This window comes from Sesamum indicum, linkage group LG7, assembly GCF_026168435.1.
Source record: "Sesamum indicum cultivar Baizhima isolate 11 linkage group LG7, ASM2616843v1, whole genome shotgun sequence".
Lineage (NCBI taxonomy): Eukaryota > Viridiplantae > Streptophyta > Magnoliopsida > Lamiales > Pedaliaceae > Sesamum > Sesamum indicum.
This window is the reverse complement of record NC_142663.1, coordinates 9,399,318-9,414,090: the sequence shown is the minus strand read 5'-3', so window position 1 is coordinate 9,414,090 and position 14,773 is coordinate 9,399,318. Positions and strand designations below refer to the sequence as shown.

Here is a 14,773-nt window from a genome sequence, read left to right as displayed (position 1 = left end):
TTTGCCATAGAAAATTCCATTGCTAAAAATCCATTGTTATGAGCTTGTTCTTTTGAAATGATGATTGGGTATATAAATTAAAATATTATTATAAAACTATTTTAAACCCCTATAATTAACAACATGAGAATAAGTAAGATATCTAGGCTACCACAAAATTAAAACATTATAATAAAAATGATATTATATGAAAATGTATAAATAAAATATTATTTAATTAATCACAACCCTAAAAGTTTTATCATAATATAATATCCAAAATTACAATGTATTAGTTTATAAATATGTTAACTTCTCAAATAAGTTAGCAACAGGGATAAATGCTTTTTTGGTCCTCAAATATAGTCATTAGTGCGATTTGGTCCTGAAACTTTAATTTTTTTGGCACTTTTGGCCATTCTATTAACTTTTTCGTTAAACTTATCGAAAATTTCATTTTAAAGTGAAAAAAATTGCTATTTTCCTTCCATTTTGTAGTGCTTTTCAAGTTGTAATCCAATACATCTATTTTTTCTATTTTTCTTCAGACTTCAAAAGCGAATAAACAAAAAGAAATAAATTTAAGCAATAAATTTTCTAAAATATGAACATCTTTTTGTTAAGATTATTTAGAAAATTTGTGGCTTAAATTTATTTATTTCTTCTCTTTTGAAGTTTAAAGAAAAATAGGAAATATGAGTGCATTGTATTACAACTTGAAAAACACCATAAAATTGGGGGGGAGGGGCGGGGGGAGAATTAATTGTTTTTCACTTTATATGAAATTTTCGTTATGTTTAACAGAAAAGTTAACGGAAGGACCAAAGTGCCAAAAAAATTAAAGTTTGAGAACCAAATTGTTTGAGATCCAAAATCCCGTTGGCAACCATAGATTCTTAATATTTTTTCTTCAATTTTTATCTTAGTGTTTATGATTGGGAGATATAATTTAAAACATATATATATAACTATATATTAAATTCCTTTAACCAACATGAGAATTAGTACATTAGTACATAATCATTCAAAAAAAAGTTTATGTATATCTTTTTCTCTACTAATTTAAATAAAGAAACACGACAACATCAAATTACAAATTATACTAGAAGAAAATTATATTAAAAAGATATCAACAACAAGTTATTAATTACTTTTTCTTTCTTTTCCTTTTATCATTTATCTTTTTTTATATTTTCTACACCTTATTGAATAGCCTAATCAAGATAAAATATGAAAAAGAAAATGTAATAGTACAAAACAATTACCTTTCTTGCTTTTCTCTTTGTTTTTTTTTTTTAAAAAGCTAAAGTTAAAATAAAGTAGTTTTATTTACTTTTTCAGGGATCATGAATATGTATTGTTACAAATTTAGTTAATATTAAATTAATTATTGAATTATTCAAGTAAATAAATATATAGTAAATAAAAGCTTCAACTAAACTAGTTTAATTTAGTTGATTCTCAAGTTAAAAGCTTCAACTAAATTAATTTAATTTAGTTATCTCTCAAGTTAAAAGTTTCAACTAAACTAATTTAACTGGCAAGTTAAAAGATTCAATCAAACTAATTTAATTTAGTTAACAATTACCAGGTTAAAAGATTCAATTAAACTAATTTGACTAATCTCAAGTTAAAAATTTCAACTAGACCAATTTTAATTTAATTTTAACGCAATATTGCAACTACTTTCGTTGCAAATATTGTTGCAAACAAAAAATGATTATGCAATAAAATTGTTATCAACTTTGTCGTGAATATACCATCATAAAAGTCCTTGCACAATATTAAAAAGTTAAATCTTTTAGCATTGCAATTTGTGACTAAAATTGGCACGAACTGAATCCGTGGCAAAATGTTGCAACATCCGAAAACAACTATTGCATTATATACCAGTGCACCTATAGCTACGAAAAATATTTTATCGCAAAATTGGTGGCTAATTAGTTTTGCAATAGATTTTTTTATGAAATCTGTTGCAAAATTCAGTTGCTATAAGCCTTTCATTTTAATGCACTAGCCGTTGTGGCATGTCGTTCTTACGTGTATATAATAAATAATCTTTCACGCTTTAAAATATATTATTAATAAAAGTAAAATATATATACATTAATGAAAAGAAAGAAAGAAAAAGAATAATAATTTATCAATTAATATAAAATTTGAAAAATTGAATAAGTTAGTTTTATCATGAATGATATTTTTTACTTCATAAAAAATCAAAGAGCCGATGTCATTAACCGCCATTTGTAAGTGTGGAAGGACTTTTCTTTTTATACTAGCCGTTGTCGCACATCGTTCGTACGTGCACATAATAAATAATCTTTTACGCTTTAAATCGACATTATACTAAAAAAAGAAATAAATGAAAAGAAAACTAACTTATTAGTTAATGTATGATTCGAAATTTTGAATAAGGTAGTTATCTTATTAGTTGAAGGGCATTTTTGACTTCACAAAAAATTGGTACAACAATGTCATAAACTGTCATTTGTGAGTATGGATGTCATTTTCTTTTTATATTAGTATAAATAAAAGACTATAATAAGGATTAATATGGAATTAAAAGGATAAATATGCCAAAGTAATGATATTATTGAGATGGCACGAATAACGTGCAATGCACGTGCTTCGGACTATTACAAAAAAATAAATAAATAAAATTAATAAGTAACCAAAATATTTTGTAGTGTGTATACAGTATGCAATGTGATGTGCATATAATGATATTATAAAATAAATAATAATATAAATTATATATACGACAACATGTTCATATGAAACTTGCAATTAATTACACATATAAATGTAGTATCAACAAAATTTTATAACTTACCTTACTTTTTCCTAACTCTTGTATACAAGGTCATTCTCTCTGTTTTACAGGTAATGTGTAGAAGTTCTGATAATGATGAGTACTAAATCTGACCTTTGGGCCTTGTCCCTTTTTTGGGCCATGGACCAAGGAGGCAAATGTTAATTTTGGCCCACGACCCAACTCAGCAAGGCCCCTCATTGGATGGCAGCCCACTTGCTACCGCCCATCACCCAACCCGACACGTTGACCTGACCCACTTCCATGACCTGGCTACTTAATTTCCTAACCGTAATCCTTTCTTCCAAAGCCCCTCATTTTCAGCCGATTGTTTCCTTTTTCTTTCTTCTTAAATTCTCTCTTCCTTGATTCTCTAAATTCCAATTTCCATGGCTTTGGAAAATCCTCCACCGCTTTCGTATTTAATGTCCGACCACTATAAAACTCTTACCCTCATTTCTGGTTTGTGAAGAACCAGACAAGAACAAGAAAAAAAGAAAACCTTCTTTGTGAAATTCTTTGTGAGAATATCTTCTTTGTGAAGAACAAAATACTTAGTATTTTCTGAGTGATTCTTAGTGAAGCCTAAGTGGATCTTTGTGGGTCTTAATGTCTTGGTGGCTTTGTGAATTTTGCAACCGTGAGGGTTGTTGGCCGGTGGTGGAGCTTGGGCATTCGATTGTCGGATCTGGCTCCTGAGCCATTTATTTTACTGCTTTCATATTGTATTATTTATCTATTATTTTGTTCGTTATTTATCTTTAAATTATTGTAAGAATTTTATGAATTCATCATTATTTCTGAAATTATCGATTAATTTGGGCTCATCATTTATTAATGTGATATCAACTCTCCCTACTTTAATTCGGACCTAATTTGTCTGATCTCAAAGAAAGAAAATTGTATTGAGGAAAAGGAGAAAGAAAGTACGCAGCCATAGCATCTGCTGTCTCAATTAACATGCACGGAAAGCTCTCTTTCCTATATATTGGAGTTCTGTACATGTCTCTGACTCTCTGTTAGTGCGTGCATGTGTGTCTGAGAGAGAGAGAGAGAGAGAGAGAGAGAGGTCATTTTGTGTTAGCTAGCTTGTATTAAAAGTACTATTACACTATATTTCGTCCATCAATTTAGTGACATGGAGGTCCTTGTCCTCTACATTTCTTGAGGTCGGCTATCCCTGAGGACATTTGTACAAGTTACTCCTTATTCATCATGGCAACAAGAATAGAATGGACTTGCCATGTTTGAGTTGTCATTTATCTTACCCTCTATGGAGGATTGATAGACAATAGCGACTTGGTTTTACATGGGGCAATTGGAAGTGATGCCCGAAACGTTGATGTAGGTGGAAGAGATGAGAACTAGAGATTGTCTCACAGAGCATGTCAAAATTTTACTTAGATAAATTTCGAGTCCGCTAAATATTATTACCTAAATAGAACATATGAACAAATTAAATTATGAATTTAATGTAAAATGGCTACATGTTTTCACCTAATTGTTTGATTTTTCTAATAAATCTCTGAAAACGTTTTGGAAAACAAAACTATCCCTATTTCTTCCATTTAAACTGCGACCTCAAGGTTGGACATATTCTTAAATCGTATGAGTAATCTTCTCTGAACGTGCGTGAGAAAAGTACAAGTTAGTTTAAAATTTTGTATCAATGCTTTCAAGAGCTTGATGTCAAGGAAGATGTAGAATAGCTCTTAGTTGTAGGCGAGAGCTTTGGATTTAATTCGTTGAGTGTGTCTTGACTTGACTTATGTTTTGACTTGACTTATTGTTTATCTAACTGTTTGTTTTGTAAACCCTTTCATAAGCATAAGTTAGAGCTTAGGCGGCTTGGAGCTCACTTTTAGGGCACTTGGATACCATTAACTTTAATTCAAATTATTTACCTAATTAATAGTTGATATTCAGACATGCTCGGTTCAATTAACCAATTTAGATTAAAAGAATTGTATTTTATTTTGGATTACTCCATTTAAAAGATTCATAATGACCAAGTTGGTATAAACTTCAATGTGAGACCTAATTAATAATCAATTTTGGTGGCATTTTAATTGCTAATTTATCCCAAAATTTTGATATTAACAATACTCCAAAGAAAAGCTAAGTGCAGTGATGACTAACTATTTGGATCAATCTTAATATTAATTCAAGGGATACTCATAATTGATATGCTCTCACTACTGCATTGCAAAAAAAAGCCTAAATTTATTAATTCTTAATGATCATAACATATACCATCAAAGCACGTACATTACTCCCCATAAGAAGGGAGAACTATGATACACTCCACATCTGATCACCATAATTCATCTATATGAGCTTCCCAGAAAGAATATCAATTAAGGATACAACCAAGTTCGGAGTTCTATCCAGACGTGGGAAGACAACATCGTTAAAATGCTAATCATAAACCCATGGAGAGCAAAGGAAAGGTCGCCTCTGTAATATCTTGTTACCTTCACAACTCTACTTAATGCTCATATCTAGGCTTACAATATTAAATTCATAATTCAATCTCGACATTGTGAATCTTCTTATCATCAGGAGGCATCTCAGGTAAGTACAATGTCACCAAGCCAGAGGCTGAATTAAACTCAAAGTCAACTCCGGATGAACCCACCGTGCATCTTTTTGGCTTAGACGATGAGTAAGCGCCGAAACGCCCACATCCCTTTACCTCCATGGAAACGAGAGCCTTTAAGGTTGTTATGTCGTATTTGAGCCTTTCTATTGCTCCACCAGCATTAAACATGTCAATGAGGCCCAACGGAGCAAAGCTGAAGCCCGGTGCCAATGTCTTGATGGGTGTTACCGTGAAAATTTCATGCTCTAGGATCTTGAGGGACACCGGCAAGGCAACATTGTAGTGCAGAGTGTTAAGCTCACCAGTCATGCATGAGTAGAGAGCCACTTTCCCATCCCAGTTGGAGTCGGGGGAAACGTCTGCAATGAGATGAACATCACAACCCCTGATATAGCCGGTTATTGCTTCAGAATTAGTTTGGTGGAATGCGCTCTTCCTCTCAACACTATTCCATGCTGCACCTTGGCAGTTGTATACTCCAAGTACTCCAGTATACTTGTTCATGTTCCATATCTTCAACAGGCTGAAAAGAATAAAGAACACTCAACCAGTCTACTTGTAATTCTAATTGCACAATCAGTTTTCAAAAACGCATGGCTGACAGTGAATTACTACTTCAATTTAGCATATGCTGAACAAATATAAGAGATCATGCACTTTCGAAAGAATACCACCTCTGAAAATCACCTATTTTCTATACTTAGTCCGAAATTATACCAATACAAAACATTTGGACTATAGAAAAAGTGAATGAGAGAAAACTTGCCTGACACCGTCACGAGCAGGATCAGAAAACAGACAATCCTTAGTAGGTCGACCGGGCAAGCGGGCTCGTAGAATGGAACCATCTGGGAGAACAAGCTTCCTTAATATATCAAAATTGTGCTTTCCTGGTTCATCACTGTTAATGGACCCAACTATTAGTATATTATTGTACATGTACATGGATTACAAGGTAATCTGCCCATGAAAAGTTGACCAGGTGAGATTCAATACCTAACGTAGATAGGTCCACCACTTATGGCCCTGGCTGATCCATGGTATTCGGCAGCTGGGTGGAGAGAATGGAACATGTCCCAGTCAGGTAGCATGATTTCTCCTAGAAACAGACTGTTATATGCGACAGCAGCAATGTGGATAGTATGTGATACCGGATTCCGTGGGAAGAAATCATCAGATGCTCTCACAATAGCAGTTTGTTTTGAGCTGTTTCATCAAATCATCACAATAGCTACAACACATAAGAGCACTTCTAAATTAAAATAAAATTTCCCATGTAATTGAGAAAAAAATATCTTAACATCGCAAATCATCTCTACCAAACTAATCATATGATTTTTTGCATGGTGGCAACAATTTTCTACAAAATTAACAAAAATAATGCCTGAAGTATTCAATATATTTCCAATCATATGAACAAATTAATCTGAGTTAGAGTTAACAAATATTTATTTTCCCTTTGTGCAGAACAAACTTGGATCATATTCACTATATTTAAGTCAAAAAAGTTTCTCAAAATAATAATTTAAGAAAAGAAGAATTGAAGCAAATAATACCAGTAAAGTGAGTCAATGTTGTGGCTCATGCAAGCAATGCACCCATTATCAGGAAAATTCCTTGCAATAGATGCATCAAGAGCCTGATGATATTGTTTGGTCAGCTCCACTCTGCCTCCAAGACCTGCCCCAAGTGTCTCTAGTATGGTCTGAGCATCTACTTTAACTCCATCTACCCCAGCAAAACTCAAATAGCTATGCAACTCATTGTAAAACTTGTGCACCTTCTTAGGATTCACCAAACCCACCCCCTCCAGTGCAATTGGATCAGTTTTCCACCCTGGCTCGTGCTCCATCACTGCTTTACATACCTTTGGATACCGCAAAGTTGATTCATACTCCTCCATCTCCGTCACCCCTGGCCTTACACCACCCCAATACCCAATGATGGCGTGCCACATGTACACGTACTTCAATCCATACTTCTCTTTACAAATATTGACGATATTCTTGATCCCGATCGATGGGTCCTCCTTTCGAAATTTTGCATTCTCTTTAATTCCGGTCAGCCTCTGCAGTCGTGGCTGCTCCAGTTGTTGTTCTGGTTGTTCTTGTTGTTGGTGGTGTTCATCAGATGCAACGGACTGCCAACCGTCGTCAATGATGACAAATTTTGGAGGTGTGCCACCGGCCTTAAGGCTCTTAAGGCCAGCTTCTACCCCTTCTTGACTCACCTCTCGATAAAAAGCATCCCATGTGCACCAACCAAAGTAATCCACGAACCCAGGCAATTTCTTCTCATTCCTCAACTTAAAGCTCCCAAGATGCAGTTTAACTGCCTTAACCGCCTCATGTATCGTCTCGAATGGATCTACCCCCGAGCTAATGTACACTGAATGGGTAAAAGTCGATCCAAGAGTATCACTATCTCCACTTTCTAAACAAAGTTCTAGCTCATCGCCATCGTTGCCCTGAAGACAAGCTCTAAAGGGCCCTTCTACCAAAGGCAAAAATACCGTGTAAACAATCTTATTCTCCTCCTGTCCATTGATATCCGATTCTAACAGGGATCCATCTTGTGTTTTCACCAACAAAAATTGAGTTTCCTGTGGGACATCATGGCCCTTATCCCCCATTTTTTGAGCCATCCACCACAACATGATCCTAAAACAAGCCAAGAACCGCACATCACGCAATGTGCCGAGCGGCACCACGTGACGACTGCTGTCTTGGTTCAGCACAGCTCCTAAAAACACCCCTTCCACCTGTCCCCCTGCCGCCGCGACAGAGGTGGCCACCACATTTTCCGGCACGTTGATGAGTATAGTCCGTTCCCTCACCACTAGTTTCCTTTCTGGAATCCGAAGTGCTGGTTTGATCGTCATGGTTAATTCCTACTATGAGTTTTCTTATTTATTGTCTACCTCACTAATCTGCACCAAAATCAACAAAACACATCAAAAATCAAACTACCAATGAAAAGAAATCCTAAGATCTACATCTTCCAGTCCCATTAATTTAGCAAGTTATGTCACTAAAACCAAAAGAAACAAGAAAGATTGAGACTTATCAAGAAATGTTGCCAAGAAAGCATACCCTCTACTCAAGTTAAATGGGTTTAATGCAATTTACCTTGTCATATTTCAAATAAGCAAATTATTTCCTATGAAAAAATAATAGCAATTTATTTCCTGTACTCTTTAAAATCAAGCAATTTATTCCCCGTATAGAAAGGTAAATTGCTATATTTTAAAAATTACAGGAGGTAAATTGCTAATTATTTTTTATAGAGGAGTAATTTGCACATTTACAATATCAAGGGGGACTAAAATGCATTTTTTCCCAAGTTAAATCCAATAATAGAGTGTTTTGAAAGACAACAAACAAACCCAAACCACATCCCTCAACAAATAAGACGTCGAATACTTTCAGAGACTCTAAAAAACAATACAAGACACACCTTACGTTCTCCATTACATATTTCTAAACCATTAACACAAAACCTCTCATTTCGTTCAAATTCAAACAGGGGGTAACATGCAATTTTTTCTATTTTATATTATTATCCTAAAAAGTGCAACTAAAAGTTATTGGTCTTACATTGCTATTTTATAAATACCAAATTTTAAAAACAAAAAAGCTCATTTGAGTAATATAGTATTGCGTTCAGGTATCCACGGTAATAACAATCTCAAATCTAGAAAACAAAACTGAATGACTATATACTACAACCTACTTTAGTAAAAATGGTCAGTTATGTATTTTACTTAGTTTTAACAATACAACCATTAAATATAATAAATAACAATATTACAAATCCGCCTGATAAAAAGTATAAGATTGTTTGAATAATTGATGGTTCATTGAGATCTCATCAACCACCCCCCCCCCCCCCCAACCCAAGGTCCTTGGCCAATCGAGTGAAGACAAAAGCCCACTGATCAGATCCCAATCTATCTTGTCTTGTTATTTGAATGTAATTGGCCATACAAAAGCTGTCTTTGTATTCATCTCATTGAATGGAAATGGTTCAAATTTACAGGCAAGAATTTGGAGTTGAGGGATTGGAACGCAAGTTGCCCTCACATCAACAAATGGTCAGTATCCAAATACCTTTTTGTGACTACAGTCCTCTCCTTCACCTTCCTTTTCGCAATCTCAACTGCTGGTTAGATGGCTAATTATTGTTCCGAGTTTCCTTCTTTACTCTCTACCTCACCTCTCTGCAACGAAAATCAGCAGGAACACATCAAAAAATAGATTACTAATACTTGTGATATTACAAACGATCAAATAACCACTCTATTAAAAAAAAATAGCAATTTAACCCCTGTGTTTTTTAAAATGAAGCAATTTTAAAAAACATAGAGAGGTAAATTGTTGTATTTTAAAAAACGCAAGTTTCAACTCAATTATTACATATTTACAATATCACAAGAAATCTTGCAGTCCCATCACAAAATCTAGAAAATTATGTCACTGAAACACGAGTAAACAAAACAGATTGAAACATTATGAAGAAATGCTGTGAAGGAAGCAAAGCATACCTGCTAAGCCAAGGACTTGTAAAATGAAAGAATGACTCGTTTGTCTGATAAGAAAGGAGAAGTGAGTTTTGAACAAGTGTTGAGAAGCAGAGGTATTTATAGAGGTAGGGAGACTTGGAACTAAGAATGTATGTATGGTAGCATGGATGATGATGCTGGTGAGCTGCTGTTTTTGTTCGTTTTTCTACAATTTTTTCAGTCAGGATCGCGAACAAAAGTGAAATCCAACGGTAGAAAAGAGGATTCAACCTTGATTTAGTTGATATCCTGACAGTCGATGAACTGCCACGTCGGATCCAGCACATTCTTGAAAACCTCCCTTACCAGAAAACTTATCATAATGCTATTACAAATTATTAATTTTATTTAGTATTATGGATGTTGTTTGATATGTATTTTAAATAATTGATTATAAGAATTAGGTTTTTTTTTTTTTTTGGTTTTGTTTTCGTTTTTAAATTTTAGTTTTCAGTATAATATGTGCGTTTTTATTTTTATATAGATTGTTGTGTGAAAAAAATATATATATTTAGATTAGTTGATGAGATTGTGTGTTTTGTTATTAATGGTGTCAAATCAAATATTATTTTTTAATTAAAGAAAATTGATAAGTTTTATTGATTTAGAATTATTAGCGATGTATCAAAGCATTATAAAAAAAATACATATTATTAGTTTATAAAATTAGTAATTGAAAATTTTTATATGCATGTAAATACATATAACACCAAAAGTACATATAAATAGATTTATTTTACTTTCATCAGTACTATATTAAAAATTAAAAATTGAAAACAAGCAAGGCACTAAATTGGAACTTTCAAAAAATCCATATTATTATGGTTGATAAATCAAAGGCTAATTATACCTTAAATTACCGCTAACAAGACTTAGTTTAATTGACGAAATTGAGGTCATGTAACTTTAGAGGTCATGTGTTTAAACCTCATTATGTGTGTGGGACGTTCTACTGCATAGTAGGTCTTGTTTATTGTAATAGTATGTTTTGTTTTAGATTTAATTTATTTGATATTATTGATCAGAATATAATTGTATTGTTGTAATTGTCTTTGTTAAATATTGATATTCAATAGAAATAATTTAATCGATTTATTTCAATTAATAATAATTTATTAGTACACTCATTTCTGATACACGATCTGCTTTTGTTCCTGGTCGCTTGATCACTGATAATGTGCTTCTTGCTATGAGCTCAAAAACTTTCTTCTCCATAAAAACTAGGGGCAAGTTGGTCATGTATCTTTAAAGCTTGATATCAGTAAGGCGTACAATCAAGTGGAATGAGTTTTCCTTCAGAGTGTATTACGTAGACTAGGCTTTCACCCAAAATTTGTTGAATTAATTATGCTTTGTGTTACCACTGTATCGACTTAGAGCCTGTTTGTTTGGGGTAAAAAGTGGGAGTATAAGAATAGTGGAAATAAAATCGAATATAAAAGAGATAGTTTGCTGTTTGGTTAAAAGGAAGAAATGAAGGTGTCCAGGTGGTGTCTAAACACATAAAGTACCTAGGCCTTCCAGCAATGATGGGGAGATTTAAACGGGAGGTGTTTGAGGAGATGAACGAGCGAATGTGGAAACGTCTACGGGGTTGGGCGACCAAATAGTTGTCCCAAGTTGATTGCATGGGATTGTTTGTGGGATCGCACGGTGGAGGTGAAGGCACGGTCCAGTTGATTGGCGGGGATCGTTTGTGTAATAGGACGAAGGAGGGCATTTTTGGCTTCCCGCGCATGAAGGAGTACAACATCGCAATGCTAGCTAAGCTTGCTTGGCGTGTCGCGACTAAAGAAAAACAGAGTAAGCACAAAATAGTGCAGTCATGGAAGAGTATTTCGGAGAAAAAATAGTGTTATTCACATTCAGTAAAAATAGTAGTAATATATAGAGAATGAGCAGTATATATACAATAAGCAAAAGAAAGAGAGAAACTAACTACTCTAACAACCTGTCCACGTAGATAACCGTGAAACAAACTAACTGACTAGTTATAACAAGAATGCAACAGACTGACTAATTACAAAAACAAGAATGTAAAAACACTAAGGATAAATAGGTCGCTAGGTGGGGAAATCGTTGTGTGTGGAGTTCGCTGTCTGCATACTGCTGCATCTAGTAGAACCCACAGCTCGCTAGAACCCCCCCCCCCCTCCAAGAAGAAGCCCAGGAAACAAGGCCCAGCTTGCAAAGGAAACGGCTGAAATCAGCAACAGGATGAGATTTGGTGAAGAGGTCAGCGACCTAATCAGAACCACGAATGTGAGAGGGGGAGATGAAGGCAAGCTTGAGCTAATCACGAACAATATGGCAATCAATGTCGAGGTGCTTGGTGTGTTCATAAAAGACGGGATTGGCGGTGATGCGGAGGACAGCGTTGTTGTCACACTAGAAAGAGAGAGGTAGTGGAACGGACGAATGGAGGTCGCGCAGCACATAGGAGATTGAAAGGAGTTCGCAAACAGTAGAGGCCATACTGCTATACTCGGCTTCAACAGACAATCTGGATACGATGGCCTGCTTCTTGGTCTTCCAAGATAAGAGACGACCCAAGGAAGACGCAGAAACCAGTGATGGAACGGCAAGAATCAGGGAGAGATGCACAGGACGCATCAGAGTATGTACTGAGAGTTGAGGAATTGGTGGAGGAGAAGAAGAGACTAGTGGATGGCGATCCCTTCAAATGACGAAGGATGTGAAGGGTAGCATCCCAGTGAGAAGAGTGAAGTGCCTGGACGAACTGGTTGAGCTGCTGGACAACAAAGCAAATGTCTGGACGTGTAAAACCGATGTACAGTAGGCGTGCAACAAGATGTCGAAAGCGATCTAGATCAGGAGCAGGGAGCCATCATTCAGCACTAATTTGAGACCTGGTGGCGATGGGGTAGAGGCAAGTTTGGCATCAAGCATTGAGGTGTCAGCGAGATGTTTGAGGAGATGAATGAGCCAATGTGGAAACGTCTACAGGGTTGGGCGACGAAATAGTTGTCCCAAGCCAGCGGATGGTCCTCATCCAGACGGTCCTGCAAGTGCTATCGGCCTATATGATGGCCTGTTTTGAGCTACCGATGGAAGGGATGATGACCATGCGTACGGGGAGGTTTTCGTGAGTAGCGCATACAAGCTAGTGTGGAACAAAATTGGGGTGTCTAGCTTAGTTTGATTGTCCAGGACTAGTCTTTCCTTTGGGGGGCACGGGTTCCTCCCAAGGTCCGACTATTTGCATGGAAGGTCTGTAAAAATGCACTCGCTGCATTGTTCAATTTGAGGAAACGAGGGGTGGGGGTCAAGGATGGTTGTGCATTCTGTGACGCGGAGGAGGACACTGTGCTACATGCCTTGGTTTTGTGTTCGTTTGCTAGACTAGTTTGGGCGTTGTCCAATTTGCAATTAATGGCTGGTCATTTTTAGACATGAGCGTGGGCTTGAAGAATGGATGCGGGGCGTCCGGGGAGAGCTGGACCGTTAGGATTTCAAACTCTTCCTACTCATTTGATGGAGCTTATGGCGTAATCGCAATAAACGAATCTTTGAGGGCAGGAGAATGCAGGCGCATGGGGTTCTGAGTATGGCCAAACGACAGTTTCTAGTAGTGAGAGATCATCTTATTTTGGAGCCAAGATGAGCAAATTAGTTGGTCGGGAATTCAATTTTTCAGTTCATTTGGTATTTGTGTTTTCTTTTCCTTGGTTTTTGACTGTTTTGTTAGTTTGAGTGCTGAATTCTGATTGTCAAATACCAATATTATAATCTTAATCCAATTTCAAAATAATTTTGAGAGATTCAATCGCTACCTCAAACTTATAATCTCAATCGAACTGCACCATATTAATTTGTCTAGACTTTTCTGATTGTCCATGTCATGTTGAATTGATTATATAGTTCCTAAGTTGAAACAGAATTATTAAGATAATAGCCACATGGATCTTGAATAGCTACAAGCATTATTACTCGACAAGATTAGAAATAATTAAGTAGCACAATTATATGGTATATGTTGGCACTTATCATCATGGTTTATATATTATGACATGAGTGGGCCTAAGCTGCCTCCACTCAATTATTGATTGAGTGCAGGTACTAGCATTTGAGTACATTCAGGAGTGTGGAAAATTTTAAAAATAAAATTTATATATTTTATTAGATGTAACTATAAAAAAAATATTAATCAGAATATTTACATTTTTAAATTTTAGCTATAATTTTTTTGTAATTAAATATTATAAAAATGTATTGTAACAAGAAGAAGGAAAGAAAGAAAAAAAGGGGAAAAAATATAGTAAGAACGTGTCTGATTATGTTGTCGGAATTTAGTATGATATGATCGAATGAGATAGGAAATCGATAAATTAATTTTTTGATCAATTATCTTGTATTTGGTCGTATATTGAGCAGTCTGATATCTGCGTAACATTCGGATCTTTTGTATGATTTTATTGATGTGATTAGAAAATTGAAAGATGAATAGTTTCTTGCTACATTATTTTGTGTTTTGGTTGCGTAAATTATCTATTTATAAAAATATGGGCACTTCTTCCCATTGTATTCACTACAAAACAAATTAAGTATTCTCCATATTATAATTTGCTATTGTTTAAAAAACGTAGTAAATCAGTACTATTTATTATGATTACACAAAATCAATATAAAAATACAAGTTTGACCATAATTGATCAACATTCCTTATGATTTTATCTGTGGCCAGAAAATTTGTTACAGCTAAAAATCTTTGGCAAATGCTTTAACCTCGCTTACAGAAACAATGGGTAATAATTGTTGCGCAGTCATAGTTACTTAGTGTCGACTATATTTTTTTAAA

The 14,773-nt window shown here is 34.9% G+C and overlaps 1 protein-coding gene across 1 annotated transcript; it reads right to left on the bottom strand.

Annotated features, from left to right (window-relative positions):
• Positions 1 to 4,994: 4,994 nt before the first annotated feature.
• LOC105166455 (putative galactinol--sucrose galactosyltransferase 6) lies at positions 4,995 to 10,143 on the bottom strand. The gene is made up of 6 exons (XM_011085817.3): positions 9,937 to 10,143; positions 9,503 to 9,610; positions 6,950 to 8,322; positions 6,390 to 6,599; positions 6,160 to 6,294; positions 4,995 to 5,916 (listed from the first exon to the last, which is right to left on the bottom strand). Exons 3-6 carry the CDS (start codon positions 8,272 to 8,274, stop codon positions 5,313 to 5,315), a joined length of 2,274 nt encoding a protein of 757 aa, XP_011084119.1. The 5' UTR covers positions 8,275 to 8,322; positions 9,503 to 9,610; positions 9,937 to 10,143; the 3' UTR covers positions 4,995 to 5,312.
• Between the last annotated feature and the right edge of the window lie 4,630 nt (positions 10,144 to 14,773).